Raw genomic sequence first — 18,705 nt, forward strand, 5'->3', positions numbered from 1 at the left:
TGCATATGTGTATATATTTTCCCTGCTCCTTATATGAACTGTAGCATATTATTTACCTTTTTTTAACCTGCTTTTTTATTTTAATGTAACCCAGGGATTGCTTCGTAACTATATATAAAAATATTCCTCATTCCTTTTTATAGCTGTATAGTACTCCATTGTGAGGTAACCATTATGTATTTTACTGGTCTTATATTGATGGGCATTTGGGTTGTCTCTTTACTTTTGCTACGTTAAATAGGTTCTAATGAATAGCTTGGTACATACCTGTCTGCATTTTTTCTCCAGCAGATCTTTAGGATAGATTCTTACAAGTTGGATTACTAAGTCAAAAAGTGATTCTATAGATAATTTTGCTATGTATTGCCAAATTCCCTTTTATAGTGGTTTTACCATGCTATATTTCCACCAAAAATGTATGAGAATGCCTATTTTCCTACAGTCTCTCCAGCAGAGTCTGTTGTCAAACTTTTGGACCTTTGCCAAATTGAGGGTGGGAAATGCAATCTCACTGAGGTTGTAATGGACACTTTTCTTATTATGAGAGAAACTGAACCTCTTTTCATTGTAGAGCAATTTGTATTTTTTTCAGGGAACTACCTGTTCATATATCTAGCCCGTTGTTTTTTTCGGTTGGGTCATAGACTTTTTTCAATTTTTAGAAGATTTCTATATATTGAAGTTATTACTCCATTGTCTGGGATAAAAGTTGCAAATATTATTCCCCATTTGCCATATATATTTTAACTTTGCTTCTTATGTTATTATCCATGCACAAGACTTACATTATTTGCTTTGTCTTTTGTATGGTTTATGTTTATAATCAAAATTATCAATCTTCTCCTTTATTGATTCTAGATTTTGAATCATGATGAAACAGTTTTCCTCACTCCCAGATGATAAAGGAATTCATTCATATTTTCTTTTGGTACTCATGTATATATATATTTACTTTTACATCTCTGTGATAAGTTAACCTTGATTTGGACATTTCCAAGAAAAAAATTATATAAGGTGCAAGTAAAATTTTAATAGAAAACGTTCACCAGTGGTTTACTTTACACAATACCCTAGAAAATGAATAATCTGGAGTTCTTTTTGTTTTGTTTTGTTTTCTATGTCCAAGTTATAAGCTCACCCAACTGTGATGAAGTGAAACTCCTGTCTTCCTTCTACCAAAGTATATAATCCTTATTTTGGCTTCTTCCTCTCTGATGACTAGATTGGAAATTCCCCCAAGCTGTAATTCAAAGTTATAGGTGACCTTAAAGAAATGATTTTTTATATGCTATCTTTTATTTTAAGGTAACTTTTCAAATGTGGACCATGCATTCCATTATGTTTGGCTGCCAAGCACGGTCTTCATTTGCATTTCTTCCCACTGCTATAATTTTGAGAACTGGCAGGTGACCAAAGAAGAAAAAACTGTGCATCTACCATCTAGAGTGCAATGTAGGCTTTTTTTATTATTATAATTAAGTAGCATAGATATTCGTGATTAGATCAAGGTCAGAGGAGCAGAACATCAGAGCCAAGGACTTAAAGGTACAAAGAATAGAAAAATAGCTTTCTAAAGTTTTTTTTTTTTTTGATAGTAATGGCTACAATCTTTAAGTTTTGCAAAAGCATTTAAAATAGCTCATCTGTTTTATTTTAAAATTTGCATGCCTGGTGTGTTTACCCCGCACATTCAAACTGGAGCTTGATGTCCCGGTTGCATTTTCATTCCAGGTTTTTTTCTCAACTTCCCCTTTCTGCTCCTGGTGCAGAAAAGCAATTTGCGAATTATAATGACAATGGATTTTTTTTAAGGCTGAGTCTACAAGACTACACCCAAAATTATTTGTACAGAAGGTATATGTTTTCTATTAAGGCTAATAGATTAATCTGGGAAGGCAGTGTGATGTTTAGATGTAGTTGGTTTCAACAGGATAGCCCTCCTAACAATCAGCGATAACTGTCTGACAGGACAATGGCTGCTCCCCTCGGGTAGACACATTACTGTAGAGCTGCTTTTCTTGACCTCTCTAACTTAATGGCTCCCTCTCAGTCCAGCTGATCAATTTAGGTTTATTACTTCCCCTTCCTTCTGACTTACAACACATCTAGTACACTGTCCACTCTTCCTCCTTGGCAGACTCTTCTCCTCTGAGGATCTCCTAATTGATCCGGAGCCCTAGGATCCATTGCAGGGACCGCGTTCTCCCCTCCCCTCCCCTTCCCTTCCCTTAAGTAATCTCTAGTCCCACAGCTTTTAATGCCAACTAAACACAGAACATTCAATTTCATTTGACCTCTCTCCTCACCTTGAAACTCATATATCTGACTTCCTATTCAACATTTTGACTCGGTTATCTAGCAGTCATCTCAAATTTAACCTGATCAAAACTCAACTCTTTTTCTTTTTTAAGTATTTTTTTTCAAATCTCACTTTTTAAAATTGAGGTATAGTTGATTTACAATGTTGTGTTGGTTTCAGTCATACATACATACATATATTTATTTATTTATATTCTTTTCAGATTCTTTTCCATTATAGATTATTACAAGGTATTGAATACAGTTCCCTGTGCTATATAGTAGGTCCCTGTTTTTCTGTTTTATAAATAGGGGTATGTATATATTCATCTCAAACTCCTAGTTTACCCCTCCCTCCCTTTTCCTGTTTGGTAACCATAAATTTGTTTTCTATGTCTCTGAGTCTATTTCTGTTTTGTAAATAAGTTAATTTGTGTCATTTTTTTCATATTTCACATATAGGTGACATAGGATATTTGTTTTTCTCTGTCTGACTTAATTCACTTAGTATGCTAATCTCTAGGTCCATTCATGTTGCTGCAAATGGTATTATTTCATTCTTTTTTATGGCTAAGTAATATTCCAGTGTGTGTGTGTGCACGCGCGTGTGTATGTGTGTATGTGTGTATGTGTGTGTGTATAATCTTCTTTATCCATTCATCTGTTGATAGACATTTTTGTTGCTTCCATGACTTGGCTATTGTAAATAGTGCTGCTTGGAACATTGGGGTGCATGTATCTCTTTGAATTAGAATTTTCTCCAGATATATTCCCAGGAGTAGGATTGCTGAAGCACATGATAAGTCTATTTTTAGTTTTTTAAGGAACCTCCATACTGTTCTCCATAGCAGCTGCACCAATTTACATTCCCACCAACAGTGTAGGAGGGTTCCTTTTTCTCCACACCTTCTCCAGCATTTATTCTTTGTAGACTTTTTAGTGATCACCATTTTGACTGGCGTGAGGTGATACCTCATTGTCAAAACTCAACTCTTGATTCACTCAACTTGATTCCTTTCTTGTCTTCTCCATCTCCATGTAAGTCACCAACACCCAGTCTTTTAAGGGGGAAAAAGTAGCATCCTCAAATCTTCTCATTTCTTCAACCTCTCCCCACATCAGAAAAACCTACTGATTGTTCAACAACACATCCCATTCTGTTCACTTCTCTTCTTGCTACTTGTGTGTCCAGGTCACCACTACTTCTTGGCTGTCGTCCAGCTTCCCCTCTTGTTCCTTAAAATTCATTATCCACACAGTTACCAGAGTTCCAGAGTCACTTTTAAGAAATATACATCATATCCTATTTCTACTCTGCATAAAACTTCTTAATGGTTCCCCATAACACTGAGAATAAACTCCAAGCTCTTTACTTTGGCCTGTGAAGTCTGACCCTGACCAGCTCTTGGACCTCATCTCCTTCCAATATTGGCCTTTACTGTTCCTGAACCTCTCCCAGCTCAACTCTACCTCATGACATGCCTACTACATGCTTCCTCCAAGCCTTTTTGCCTATTTCCAGTCTATTCAATCCTCAGTTCAAATTTCAGCTCTTTAGTGCTTCTCTACACCCTACACCACAATCGGTCTCTATATTATCAGTTTATTTTGTTTCCATCATTGGACTCACCTAATAGTTCCCTGCTTGTTTAGCATCTTCCCAACCAGAACAAAAACTCATGAATCTGTAGATCCTGTTCACTGATATATTCTTATGGCCTAGGTAAGTCCCTGGCACACAGTAGGTACGTAATAAATACATTGAATGAATGAATGATTGCATTCATGTTTGTTTGGCATCAGTTATAAACATTTGCAGGGCTGACTAAAATTTTAGACCTTATTCGTACTTAATCACTGCTTGTTCTTAACCATTTTGTTTTCGTTGCTTCATATTGTCCTATCAGCTACAATTTTACATATTTAAAGAAATTCATTTTTCAAAGTGTGTATTCTGTTGAAGCCAGCGCTACTCAAAATCTGGCCCACGGACCAGTGCTGATCACGAACTGTTTGTTACTAGTACGCAGCAAGGTAAACATAGACACTGAGAGAAAACATGTACAAATATTATGGAAAGCTACATCTTACGCCTGTTGACGTTAACAGTCTAAATATCAGGACTTTACTTTTGTATGTCTTTGTTTTTTATTTTACCCTTTAGGTACTTCAATTTATTATATTTTACAAACGTATTGACCATGATAGTTGAGAAATTTAAAAAAAAATCTTTTATCACAGTTTCAGAAGCACAAATCCGAGCTACCTTCCTTTAGAAATAATACAATAGTGATATTTTAACTACTTAATAAGATTGCAGGTAACAATTTATCATGCATGAAAGTAGATCCAAATTTATCTTGCAACAACTAGTGACTTGTTTGTGTGAAAAAGAAATAGTGAGTTTAAAATGTATTGTATTCAATAAAATCCTGAATTTAAAACACAGGAAGCAAACTGGGGAGACTATGGAAACAGCCTTCCATTCTGCAAATAGTGATCGTTTAATAATAAAGCCTATTTGAAAGCACAGAGTAGGTTGGATCAATGCCAGTAATAACCCTACCATCCACTGTTTTGCAAGAGTTGAGCAGAGAGCATGTTGACTGGCAGCAGGGACAAGAGCATAACGAAACGTCAGCAAGTCCAGCCTCCCAGCCCAGACGTGTGCAAACTCAGTCTCTAGACTGCTCATCAAGGCCTTCCTAGTTCTCATCTCACTGAAATCTTAAGTAAATGAATTGAAATAGCTGGGTAAGTCTCCTGACAGAGCGGTTCTTCCTGCCATCATAGAGATGTCCCGATTACTCCTTGGTTAAGAGACACAAACCGTGGCCACTCACAGGTGCTCTGTCCCCTTGGCCTTCTCCGTTCCAGGGCCTGTCATCTATGTGTGGCAACGGTGACTACGAAGAGACAGGAGGGACTATAGATATGAGCCTATCTCTCGTCAGCAGTTATCCCGACACACTTCCACTTGACCTCAACACACTTCCCAGAGGCCACCAAAAAGCCTCTGCTGTAATCATTCTTGGTCACTACCAGTTTGGGCTGGATTTGATTCAGTGACTTAGAGGTGAAAGGCTTCATATTCAATTACCAGGCCCTCAGCTTCCTCGATTAATCAAAGGCTGACATAATAGGTCTTTTACGACTCTCAAAGAAGAGACCAGATCAAATCAATATAATCACTCTATAACCATAGAAAGAAATATTCATAAATATTCTTTATTTAAATATAAAAACCAATACTCCCTGGCACTTAAACGAACTTGGTTAGAATGCACTTCATCTAGAATTTTACTACAGGAAACTTGAGCATAATCGAAATGATGATCGAACTGTACTTTGAGTTTCTACAGCAGTGCTCTTGAAACTCAAACACGTTCATATTTATTTTACCATTGATCCCGCACCCGTGGCTTGGTGTCTCTGTAATTTGTGGAAGGGTTTATCTGGTCAGAAGGAGTGCTGTGAAAAATTGTAACAATCACGATGGCACGGCTGAACTGCTATACTAAACCGGGTTCTCTTATCTGCCATGGTATCAGGAAGTCCTAATGGAGTCAAAGAAGAGGTGGAATCTGAAAGATCATAAAAGAAGCAACAATGAGGTTGCAAATCACTAGCAGCAAGTGATTGCCAGCCTCTAAAGCAATAAAATGCTTCTGATGCTAAAGCGACAGCCACATAAACCCAGAGGAAACTACTGGAAAAGTCAAAAGCCAACTAATCTAATCTGAACTTTCAGTGACACTATCAACATATATAAAGTCATTTGAAGAGTTCAAAGTTTAACCTTATGTCTGAAATTCAAGGATAAAGTCAAAGCAGAGAATATATTTCCCTTCATCTACATGTCAAAATAAGGAGCTACCTTCTATCTGACAAGGAAAGTGAGGATTATTTATATGGCAATTTATATTAAAAAACAGTACCAGTTCTTTGTGTTAGGGCTTTAAAAGAACATTCAGGTTGTCTTATTCATTACTGAGTTAGAGGCTTCTGAGAGATTCTGAAATCTTTTACTTTGGTGCTTTATTTTGTCACCTCTCTTCTCTTTTTAATATGTTTCTATTGATCTCATCTTTTTCATTTTTTACACCAGCTGTCAGGCGCCACCTTGGGCTGGTCACCAGGACGCCGGAACCCGTGTCAGAGGCTTGTCCCTTTGAATTCAGCCCCTTGGGTGCTTAACTCGTCTCAGCCTCTTTACTGCCCTTCATCCTTTACAACTGTCGCCTTTCTGATTGACATTTTGGAAAACCGAAGGACAATTCCTTTACTAATACATAATATTTCTGATTATTTACAGGCTGTTCCCTCCTGACACCATTTGGGGTGTTTGTTAACGCCCTGAAAACGTGCTGTCTGCGACGCTGCCATCCCAGCAGAGGCGTGAGCAGCTGGTTAGACCACGCCAAGGCGAAACTCGGCGGCCGCTACAGTGAGCTCCACGTGGAGGACACAAAATTTTTCTTCACCCTTCTCCCTCTCTTCTTTTTTCAGCTCCTCTACAGAACGTGCATTATGCAGGTAAGGACGGGTAATGAATACTACCCACAGCAATAATAAAACACCTGCATGTTAATGTTACGAGTAAACACTTCTTTTCAGCCCACACAGTTCATTAGGCAGTTATCCTATAAATGTTTCTAACGATTACAGGCTCTGATTTTAGGAGCTAAGTCGGGGCAGGCAGAGGCATACCTGAGGAGAACCCGCGTGTGACATTTGTCCTGTAGAACTATACGTGGCCCTCAGTAGGTGCAGGCAACACTTCAGAGAATGTAGTTGTGAGACCTAAGAATAACACATGAAAATTTGAGATCTCTGGCCAATTATCCACTTCCTTTTAGTCAAAGTTCCTCTTTGATCAAGCCTTTAAAACCTGTACTAACAGGTAGCTAAATTGGTTGATTTGAGTAACATTTCCATTGTGCTCTTAAGTGTAAATACTAATGAGCAAGTGAGTCTTACCCCACCCACTCCTAGTTCCCTTGGTGAATCAGTCCCTATGCTGTGAAGAAATCAGACGGAAAATACTAAGTCCAAAGTACTCTTTGTAAATATATGTGACTTAAAAACAATTTTAACATGGTAATGGTTAAAGACTAACTTAGTTATGAAAGAAATTGAAATGATTATAAAAGTCTTTGAAGGAATTTGGGACTCTCTTCATTGCTAACCTGTACCTTGGAATTAGACGGGTAATGAGTGAGTTATATTCTTAAATCATGGAACAGAGCTGGGGAAAAAAACCCTTAGAGATTAACTTACTCGACTACGTCATTGTTGAGAAGGAAACTGAGGCTCAGAAAAAGTAAGTGATTTTGAAAGGGACAAGTAGGTCACACAGTGGATAATAGTAAAAGGAAAGGCAGAATCTACATTCTGAGTCTTAGTCCAAAATGCTTGCTCCTCTAAACCAGGGGTCAGGAAATTACTGTCATGCAATCCAAATGCAGCCCACTGCCTTTTTCAGATGTCTTGCAAGGTAAGAAGATTTTTACATTCTTATATGGTTTTTAAAAATGAAAAGAAAAAAAATATTTTGTGGCACATGAAAATTACACAAAATATGAAATTCGGTGTCCATAAATAAAGCTTTATTGGAGCATGGCCACTCCTGTTTGTTTGTCATGCTGGATCTGCTTAGCCATCAAAACAGCAATTAAGGAGTTGCAATAGAATCCATACATTGAAATATTTTCTGTCTGACCCTTTACAGAAAGTTGCTGTCCTTGTTCTAAACAATGCATGAAAACTAGGTGGGTTTAGCAGATTCAACCTCCCTCTTGACTCCAGCACAGTAGCTGGCACAAAGACACAAAAGTATTACCCGTATGTATGATCACTAATATCATAAAAGCATCTTAGCATGGAGAAATTAATCATGAGCATGAAATTACTAAGTGGTCCACAGGGAGCCTCGAACCTTCTGTGCAAAATGACAAATGACTGACTCTTCCCTTCATGACGTAGCGACGCTTCGCGTTTCTTTTGACTCAGTTCGAGGCTTCTCTGCAAATTGTCATTTATTTTTAAACTGGACATAGATCACAATAAATTTTGATAAACTATTTTTAAGCATCTCACCAAATCCAGACGCCCAGTTTATTGCAAAGAGCAAACACTAATACTTGTTGACTGCCAATATGTCTCATAGCTTCTAAAAGATGACTTCACAATGTCTAATTTAATCCCCACGGCAAGCCTACAGGGTTGATATTATTATCCTAAATCTGAGGCCCAGAGACATTAAGCAACTTGCAGCTTACTCTTGGTCACCTGCTGGCATATGGTAGAATGCCTGTCCCAACCTCAGGCTGGTGTCAATGCCCACACTTTGCTATTATTACCCACTATGCCTCTCTTGCTGCTGGGTTAAAAAAAATTCCTTGGAACAGACTATACAGGTTCCAAAATTATATACCCTAATGTTATACCAGAAACTTCAAAGAAAATGGCTAGAATGTCCTTCTCAAGGGAGGTAGAGGAAACTTGCACCGGGATGGTCTGGAATTAGATTTTTGCCTCCAGATGAATTAATCACCAGTATAAAGGCAATCAGAGTACCAAGAATAAAACATCATCGAATTCCATATTTTAAATTTAGTAGCCATTATTGACCTTCAAGTTCCAAGACATACATCTAAAATACGTTGATATTAAGGCCGATGATGTTGCCATTTGACATTACGGGCCATTCAAAGGTGAAAATGAATCTCTATTGACAGCAATTACTTCTGAGTACCGAGGCTTGTATGAAATAAAAGTATTTAAAATTTTAAAAAGGGATGATTTCAGAACTTGAGGCAGAAGCAGAAATGATTTCAAGCTTTCAAGACACTGGAGCCTTTTCTCAGATTAGGCAATATATTAATATTGCTTCACTAAAGATTAATAGTACATTTGCTACATTAGTAAGTTAACAGGTTTCTGTGTCTATGATTCATGCCGATAATAACTTTATTCCTATTAACAATAATTCTCATTTGAAATCAGTAACAGAAACTTCCAAGTTGTGCTTGGAGCCTTTCCGTCTTAGAGCAGTTCTGCTGCCAGCACTTTCTTTTTTTTTTAAAACATCATTCATTTTCCTCTGATCGGGGGATACGTGCTTAATAATTTTATTGAACCAGAGCAGAACTAGCTAATGCTCCCTTCTTTCTTGCCATCTGCACCCAACCAAAACAATCCTTGTTTCCAACCCCAAGGGTCAAATTAAAGATTGGAAGATAAATTAACACCAGGACATGTTTTATACAGACAGAAAGCCTCTCAGTGCAGACATGATCCGTTCCTGGGTCTGGGCAGTTAACATGGCAATAAGCTCATTTTCCAATTGGTAGTTAGCAGCTGTGCAGACTTATAACTCTGCTTCCCCACACACCCTCTCAAACGGCGCAACTGGTAACAGAGGAGTTAGTGGAGATTTCAACCAAGCAGTTATCATCTGGATGTTCGAGCAAGGTTGCTCTCCCAGGAAGGAGGTAAAGCAAGGATCCTAATGTAGTTCATGAACTGCAAAAAAAGAAAAATGGAGAGTCCATTCCTCAAGGACAAGACTTGAGTTGACCTTCTCGCCACGCCACTCAGTAGCTTGGTGTGCCACTGGGAATTAAAGAAATACCCTGTGATACGGATGATAATGACAAAGATGTGATTATTGCAACAAAATGCAGAAGAACTAGAAAAGTGGGGACCTGCCCCCTTTCCTGGAATGCTGTGCTTTCTTTCCGATGTCCTAACCTCATAGGAGGTGCAGAATACGTGAAGAGGCTCTAAGTTGGTGCTAGGGTTTTAGTTAGTATTAGGGCTATTTTATTAATTTTTGTAGGTTTTTAAAAATATTTTATTTATCATCATATTATTTAATTATTTTGTTTTGGTGGGGGATGGGGGAGATAATCAGGTTTATTTATTTTCAGAGGAGGCACTGGGGATTGAACCCAGGACCTCATGCATGCTAAGCCTGCGCTCTGCCACATGAGCTACAACCCCCTGCCCCCAGGGTTATTTTAGAAAGGAAGAAATTCTAGCACTGCATTGAGGGTTTGGGGTAGGCAGACTTTTTTTTTTTTTAAATTTCTGCTACTTTATGATGCAAATGTTTTATTTCATGTAGTTCCCTTTTTGGTCCTTTAGTGCTACACAATTACTTTAAAAAGAGAATATCGACCCACGTATGTTTTCTGTTTTTCTCATGTTACTTGGCTCATGTTAGAAACCAGGCTGGTCCAGGTAGCCCGCAAAGACAGCCCCCAACAAGTAATGTGTTTCCCCACTGGGCCCCTCTTCTCAGGAAAAAATCATTCCTATCTGTTTTGTTCTTAAACTCAATGCTTATTTAAAGGATCGAGTCTAGCCCCAAACTATTTTTAATCAGGGTGAAAACAAAAGCCTTTCATGCTTTCTACTGGCTTTTGCTTTATTCTTGGCCAACAAAAAACCTATTCGCTTACATGCAAAATTTGTTACTCAATTTCTTATGTGTCATCCCAAGCACAAAATTAGGGCCACTTTTACTTTCCCGAGGAAAATTAAGAAGATAAACTAGATGACAAAAGATGCGCCCATAAATAATTAGTAGTGCTGTCAATGGACTAAAACAGAGCCCCTTCTGCCCTTTATCAGCTCATAATCAGAACCTGGAAGACCCTGGGGGGACATCCGGCTCAGAGATGTTCTCAGTACAGGGAGGGGACAGAACTTTCTCCAAAAGACTTAAACCACCGTCTTGATGCATGACTCTTTCCTCCTTCAGGTTCCTTCAGGATATTATCTGCAGACCATGAATTCCAACCTGAACCTGGGTGGGTCTGCTCTGCCAGTTGCGGCAATGAATGTGGTCAGCATCCTACCGCTATTAATTCTGGCTCCTTTCATGGACTATTTCAGCACCTGCCTGTTTCCCTCTAAGAGAGAGGGACCATTTCTGTCGGCATGCATTCGTAAGTACAACCTACCATTTCAAGTCAATTGTTTGCAACTTTTAAAAATAAAAAACAGTCTTACTAAGATTTAAGTTAGCTACATGCTCTGAAGTCTGATTTCGACAAACGGGAAAGAAGGTGAATTTGACAGTGATGATGTCCAGCTTCTCAAATCTCACATTGCTCAGCATCCCATTTTCTTCCTACACTTTTGTGCTTCTTCAAAAGATACCCCTGCTATAAAAACTTGGTAAAACTTCCAGTACCACCCAATAGTCGCTCCTTCTTCAAGTAAAGCAGTCTCTCCTCCTACGTCAATGCTAAGTGTGTTCTTAAAAATTAAGCCAGGTAATGCACCTAAAACATAAGGCCGGGCTGTACCTGGGAGGCATTAACTTCTGAACCAGTAGAAAAATTTACTAAAAATTAGTGATCCACTGTACTATTCAATATAGTACTGCTTCCAATAGTAAGACTTACAGCAATAATTTTCAAACATTTCTTCTAGCTTCCTTGAGATCTAATTGACATACTACATAAGCTTAAGGTACACAATGTGACGAACTGATACAAGTATATACTGCAAGACATTTACCATAATAAGGTTAGTTAACACATTCTTTACCTCACATATTTCCCATTTTGTTGTTGCTATGGTTGAGAACATTAAAGCTCAACTCTCATTTTTTAAATGAGAAAAATGGAAAAAATTGTTAAATGTCTTACTCAGAACGCAAGCAATAGACCATAACATAAAATTTCTGCCACTGAAATGAGAGAGAAGGAGGTGAAGTCCATTCCGGTCACACCCTCCTCGGCCTGGCTGTGGTCCCCCAGGCACTGCCTCGGAACAAGAGGACACGTGCTGATGCAGGAAAACCCAGCTCAATTTAACGATCAGAGACAGGGGTCTCTGCCACTGAGCGTCCCCTGGGTGGCTTGGAAAAGCCACCTAACCTTTCTTGCCTTCGAGCTCACTTATTTTTTTTTTCACTGAGGGGCAAACCCGAGATAAATTTTGGGTCCCTTTGTTCTGTAAGACTTTTGAAATCACCCAGGATGACATGAGTGGCTGAAGCATAGTCCTGACACTTCAGTGGAAGCCCTGTGAATGTTAGCTAATACTGAGGCATCGTTTGCAGGGGGCAGGTCTAATCGTTTGGCGAGTATAAACAGAAAGCAAAGAAATTCTGAAGAAATATCATATAATGGCAACCTTGTGTCTTATCGTCTGCTTGAGAAATATTTTCATTGAAATAGTCACGGTCAGGCACCTGGAAGATTCTCTTCTCTTGGTTAACCTGCTGTTACTCTTAACTCCTCCTTTGTAGAGCTCCGTGGGGAGCATGCAGCCTTCTAGTAACCCATTATTGTATTTTTTGCTGTTTCTCTGTTTATAGAAGTTACATTTTAGGGTACATTCTTCCTGTTATTTACCAAAACTATCAACAAGATCACTCCAAATCACATCACAGAGTGGATTTGTTTTCGGAAAGAACTCTAAGGTGACTTAGTTTATTTTGTTATCTTCAGTTACAGAGGCCTTGAGTACATAACTTTTTTATTTATTCTGTAAGCCAGTAACCTGGCCATTATTTATTGTAATAGGTTTAGGCAAACTATAAATCTTAATAGGTTCTGTCAATCCTTAAATCTTAAAAAGTGGTTTTTTTTTTTTTAATCTGCCAGTGTGGATATCCAAAAGCCAGTATTTCCAACACTATTTGAGGATATGAAAGAAAATTAAGATATTTGTTTCAGCAAGTATATTATTAAAACGTAATAAATGCAGAACAAAATGGGGGTAAATTTATATTGCACAATGCCAAAAACTTTGGCAGTCCTGTACAGTATCATGAAAGTTCAGTCTGAGCTTCCAAATTATGCTTAATTGCTAAAAAAATTTTTAATAGAGCTACTTTAGAAAAATACGGTCTGCAACATGGCTGAAAGAAGTACATTAGAAGTCTTTCCTGATCTAAAAAAAAAAAAACAACCAAAGCATAAATACAAAACAGAAATAGACTCACAGACATAGAATATAAACTTGTGGTTGCCAAGGGGGCGGGGGGTGGGAAGAGATAGACTGGGATTTCAAAACTGTAGACTAGATAAACAAGATTATACTGTATAGCACAGGGAAATACATACAAGATCTTATGGTAGCTCACAGAGAAAAAAAAATGTGACAATGAATATATACATGTTCCTGTATAACTGAACAATTGTGCTCTACACTGGAATTTGATACAACATCGTAAAATAATTATAAATCAATAAAAAAATGTTTAAAAAAAAAGAAGTCCTTCCTGAGAATAAGAAGTCTTAAATTCACTTTAAATATGAGCTACTTTCTCTTGGACAATTCTCCACTCTTGCATATTTGATATCAAGTCTGTTCTTAAAGAAGCATGTGTTTTTTGTTTTTGTTTTTTTTCTGGATAGAGGAAAGTTAGAGTGATCTAATATATTGTTTGATGTTAATGAACTAAATATTCTTCCTCAAGATTGGTAACAGACTTACTGAACAGGAAAAAAGAAAAAATTAGACTCACGTGAAAAAAAACCCTGAACTCTATTCTTCTGAGTACAGAATACTGAATTCAGCTTTTCTAAGTCAGACTCCACTCATTTGTTTACATTTTTGTTCACCTATTTGCGTAATATTTTGCTATGGGAATATAAAGAAGTGTGATGATATGCATCTCTTTAACTAGATATTTGCTTAAGTTTCCCATGTTCTTCTTGTGATTATGGAAGATTGATAAGTTTTATCAGGACATAGAAGCACAAACCTAGGGTAATTTTTTATAGTAATTTATATAACTGAATTGAATCTAATATTAAAATTTACTTTCGTTTTGAACCCAAGTGCCTTGGAAATATGAGTGAAGTATGTAAGTATGTAAATTATGAACAAATATTTATCAATTCCAAATTTGAATCTAGGCACCTTCACATACATATCCCACTTAACCTCATGATAAATCATCATTTACTAGGTCAAGGGTCTCAAAGATAGTAAGTCTTATTTGAATTCAGACCTCCTCATCTAAAGCCATTACATTATTATTATTATTATCGTTATTATTATTATATTACTAATTATTATTAATCCGTTTACCAGCTATCCATGGCTATTAGAGTATAGAAGTTAAATTATCAGTGTTAGTTTGGAATCCTGACTGCTTTTTCCAATTAAGGCTATTAAGTGAATGAAAAATCCTTTTGTCACCACAGTGGGCAGTTGTTCCTTAGACTCCCTGCTCCCTTTCACATCTAGTCATTCCCCATCCAGGGACTGTCACGTTTAAGGAGGCAGATGGTGCAGACAATGCCAATGCCTTGTGTCTCACATAGATAATCACAGCTCAGGCCACGGGCGAGGGATGGACAAATCTCACTCAGTTGGTCAAACTGGCACCGTAATAAACGAAAAGGTAAGCTCACGCTCTTTGTCTAGCTCATAAACAATGCGGCGAAAGAGGCGTTTCTGATTCAAGATGGGACATTCCTGAGTTTATCAAGCTAAAGAAATCAGGAAATGTACCACAGTACCAACTATAAAAAATCTCCAAACCTCCCAGAACTGTGGAGGGCAAGGGCCTGATAAGCTCAGAGTGTTTTATCAGGACTGTATTTTCCTAACATTGCATGTGACAGACGTGCCTATTTAAAAGCCAGTCTTAATACACCAAAAATCCAGAATCAGTAACATCACTGTGATTTATCCTCTGTCTTAGTTGGATTTACTTCGTCTTAGCCTTTTTCAGTTCAAAAATGTTTACATCATGAGTATTTCCTTTCCCCAGCATTAACTAAAATCCTGCAGTATGTGGCATTTAGTAGCTAGTGCTGACACAAGTATTAATCTGACTAAAATTAGCCTAATTAAGATTGTTATTAAGCCTAATACAAGGCAGAAGTGTACGACACAGTAGGTAGCAATTATCTTGGCTTTTAAGTAACATTTAAATTGAAATGCAGATGAAGTATAGTCACATACCTGCCAGACCTTCCTCTTTAAAATAAAAACTTGAAAATTCAAATTCTAACTCAAAGTCCTTTGTAATATAGGTACAGCCAACGTGTTGGTTCCTTTTTACATAACCAGTAACTTCAACTAGTTCTAATAACTGGCAGTGATATAAGGTTTCTTTTTGGTAGGAACCAGAATGCTTGATAAATTAAAAACCAAGCCAGAGATCCAATCATGTTCATTGAAAGTAGAATTATTTCATCAAAACTACTTTTCCTCTGTTACAGTTTCTAGAACTGCTACATTTTCCCCAAGAAACATCACAGTGTATTGCAAAATAGCTGGCAGGAGGAACTGTTAACACTAAAAGAAGTAACAGGCACATATCTAGCCTGAATAACTCGTGCATTCCATTGTTCATTCGTCTAATAAAAGCCCATTAACTTTCTCAGATTCTTACCTTTGACATTGACATCAACACTGGAATTAAATGCGAGGTGAAGTAGACCCTCTAGTACGCCATCTGAAGCAATAATGTACGCCTTATAGATACATTTGTGCATCTGATCTCCATGTAAATGAGCTACCCGTTCCAGATTCAGAAATTAACACACAAACTGAAGCTGAATCTCCTGAAATGAGTTCCCAGTGGTCTAAAGAGAAACAAAAGGCAGAATTTGGATCGCTCAGTCCAAATACGGGAACATACCGCTAATAGGAGAAACCCCCTTATATATGAAACCTTTCTTTCTTTAAAGCATGAAGTGATCTATTTCACTTCTCCAGCTAGAGATAAGTTCTTCTTACATCCCCAAGTAGAATGTGAGTTTGCAGTGACCGAGAACAGATATTTTTCATCTGACATCCCCAACTGCCCTAGCATACTGCTTTACAGACAGCAGTAACAGAGTAAATATGAAATTACATGGACGTTTTAGCTCTCTTTCTGATGCGTCTTATTATGCCAAATAATCTAGATAAATTACGTGATGAATTTGAAGGAAGTTAATATTAAGGAACTTAAAGGAAGATAATATTAAACTTTCTTTTTTGTTTTTGTATAACCTGTTTACAGAACCAAAATTTCTACTTCATTATGAATGGGCCTTCATGGACCCTAATTTAAAATAACACATTTGAAATTTCCCTAAATTTTCTGTCATTCATATTTCCTCCTTTTTTGTACCTTCTATTTCTTGAGGACTCAGTAAAGAGCAAAATTTATGGATACATTTAAATGCTAAGATATAATCAAAAAAATTACCTACAAGTTTCTCTATCAACCAAAACAAATACTAAGCTATTTAAACACTAGATTGATTTTTCTGAATTGAAAGCTTTGCCTTATCTGAAGTTTTATGCAAGTTAGCAAAATGTGACTGTCTCTAAATTTCAAGTAAATCCCATCAGGCTGAAGTTTGCCTCTGCTCTACAATGGGATTAAGTCCGCTAATATGAATGATAAATTGAAAAATGGAATGGTTGCAGTCGATATAAACTGTAACAAAATTGTAACAAAATTCTTACTCATTTTCAACCAAAATTTCCTAGATAATTGCATAAATGTAAAAGAGAAGAGAAGAGTTGGACCACTATCTGAATAATTGCTTTTATGTATAGTCTTTACCTAGCTAATTCACATTTAATATTTTTTCCCAGACAAGAGTTTCTAGCCTCACATTCTCTAATAGCTGCTTTATTTTTTTTGCAAAGATTAGAGAAATGTCAGAAAACTGAGGATTGACAATGCCTACAGGTTACTTCAAAACCATTTTAAAATAATGATTAAAATCTTATGAAGAGATCATTTTAAGTTTTCCCAAATCATTTTTGATTCAGGTATATCTAAAAAGTTATCAGAATGATATACCTTATCTGAGGATAAAAGTTCAAATGATTGCTTTATCTTCAATAATAATTGCTATTAATTGCTGCTAGGAACTGTTACAATAATACCAGTACATTATCTTATTTAATTCTCATAGACGTCCTACAAAGTAAGTATCATTAACCCCATCTGAAAGCTGAGGAAAGTGATAATGAGGTTAAATAACTGAGGCTGTATAACTAGCAAGTCAGGAAATAGGAAGTTAATGCAGCCGTTTCTGAGAGACCAGAGCCCAAGTGAGACAGGAAGAGGGCAGGGCACCGCCGTCCAAGGAATGACACAGCGATTAACACCAAGATGGCGGAGATTCAACTCCCAGGAGGCCTTAAGGCCCAGGATGGCGGGAGATTTGACTTCCAGTAGACCTTGTGCTTCATTTTACGCTCATTGTAATATATTAACACGGTAAATGGCATTCCTACAGGTGCCGTGACAGTTCTGAGGCTGACCATAAAAGGTCAAAAAGTGGGCAGTGGCCCAATTCCTGAGAATCCCAGCCCCTTCCCCAAAAGTAGTTGGAACAATCCTCCCACTTGTTAGCATATAAAGTAACTGACCCATAAAAACTAACAACCTCTGCACTCGTGGCCACTCTCCCTTCTGAGCGAGACGGACTCTGTCTATGGAGTGTGTATCTACTTTTACTTTAAACTAAACCCTACACCTTGGGTCCTCTCTCTGGCCTTCTGAAACAGCCTGTATTCTGTCTATGGAATGCGTATCTCTCTGAATAAATCTACCTTTACTCAACCGTGGCTCGCTCTTGAATTCTTTCCCATGTGAAGTCAAGGACCCACACTTGGCAGGGCGCATGTCCCAGGAACTCAGCCGAGACCTGGTACGCGGCCATCCTCTTCCCCTACATTTATCTTCCTGTATCACAAGCACAGGAAAGTCATGCAATACACCTGGCTGGCATCTGGGTATCTCCAGAATAACTACAAAGTGCTGAGGAAACATGTTCTAATGTCAATGTGTAAAAAATGCTATGGCCTGTTACACTGATTTCGGACTTCAAAAAAAAATTTGTTTTCTTTTACATTCCTTTTCTTCAGTCTCTGGAAATCTTTCTGCTGCATTGTCTGTGATGGTAGCTGGCTTCTTTGAAATGCACAGAAAGCACTTCCCTGCCATGGAACAGCCCCTTTCTGGCAAAGCTCTCACCGTTTCCTCCATGCCCTGTTTCCACCTGGTTCTTCAATACATTTTACTTGGAGTGGCTGAAACCCTCGTCAACCCAGCCCGTGAGTAACAATTTTTTCACCTGCTGCTTGAACAGACTGAATTTTCACACGGAGCACATCACCTCCAGTGGCTGGAGATCTGTTCACGCCCTGGAGATGGCCCACGTTGCTTCAGAACAAGCCTATGTATCACCCACATGTTTTAAAAAAAAAGTCTAATTTCTCTTCATTCCTTTACTGCATACAGACAACTATTTATTCTGCCTGAATGTACACAGGATGGAGTGGAAGGTTTACTAACCGGGTAAAAGGAAGCAATCATTTGGTCAGATACACGACAGGAGGGAAAAACTCTGCTAAAACCTGGAAGACAACGTCAGTCTACTCAGAGGCACACTTTCCTTTTTCCTCCTACCC

At 37.8% G+C, this 18,705-nt stretch overlaps 1 protein-coding gene and 1 long non-coding RNA gene across 10 annotated transcripts in view; one reads left to right on the forward strand and one right to left on the reverse strand.

Moving 5' to 3' along the window:
- The window catches only part of LOC116661295, a 49,870-nt gene that overhangs the window by 20,520 nt on the left and 10,645 nt on the right, over window positions 1–18,705 (reverse strand). For all 9 annotated transcript variants that reach the window (XR_004317148.1, XR_004317153.1, XR_004317154.1 and 6 more), the window contains exon 4: window positions 15,677–15,869. This is a non-coding gene — a long non-coding RNA (uncharacterized LOC116661295). The remainder of the gene's footprint in view (window positions 1–15,676; window positions 15,870–18,705) is intronic.
- The window catches only part of SLC15A5 (solute carrier family 15 member 5), a 65,829-nt gene that overhangs the window by 15,555 nt on the left and 31,569 nt on the right, over window positions 1–18,705 (forward strand). Inside the window, exons 4-6 of the mRNA XM_006192098.2 lie at window positions 6,614–6,834; window positions 11,069–11,255; window positions 18,160–18,348. Of these exons, the coding sequence (XP_006192160.1) occupies window positions 6,614–6,834; window positions 11,069–11,255; window positions 18,160–18,348 (597 nt within the window). The remainder of the gene's footprint in view (window positions 1–6,613; window positions 6,835–11,068; window positions 11,256–18,159; window positions 18,349–18,705) is intronic.

This window comes from Camelus ferus, chromosome 34 (genome assembly GCF_009834535.1).
Source record: "Camelus ferus isolate YT-003-E chromosome 34, BCGSAC_Cfer_1.0, whole genome shotgun sequence".
Classification (NCBI taxonomy): domain Eukaryota; kingdom Metazoa; phylum Chordata; class Mammalia; order Artiodactyla; family Camelidae; genus Camelus; species Camelus ferus.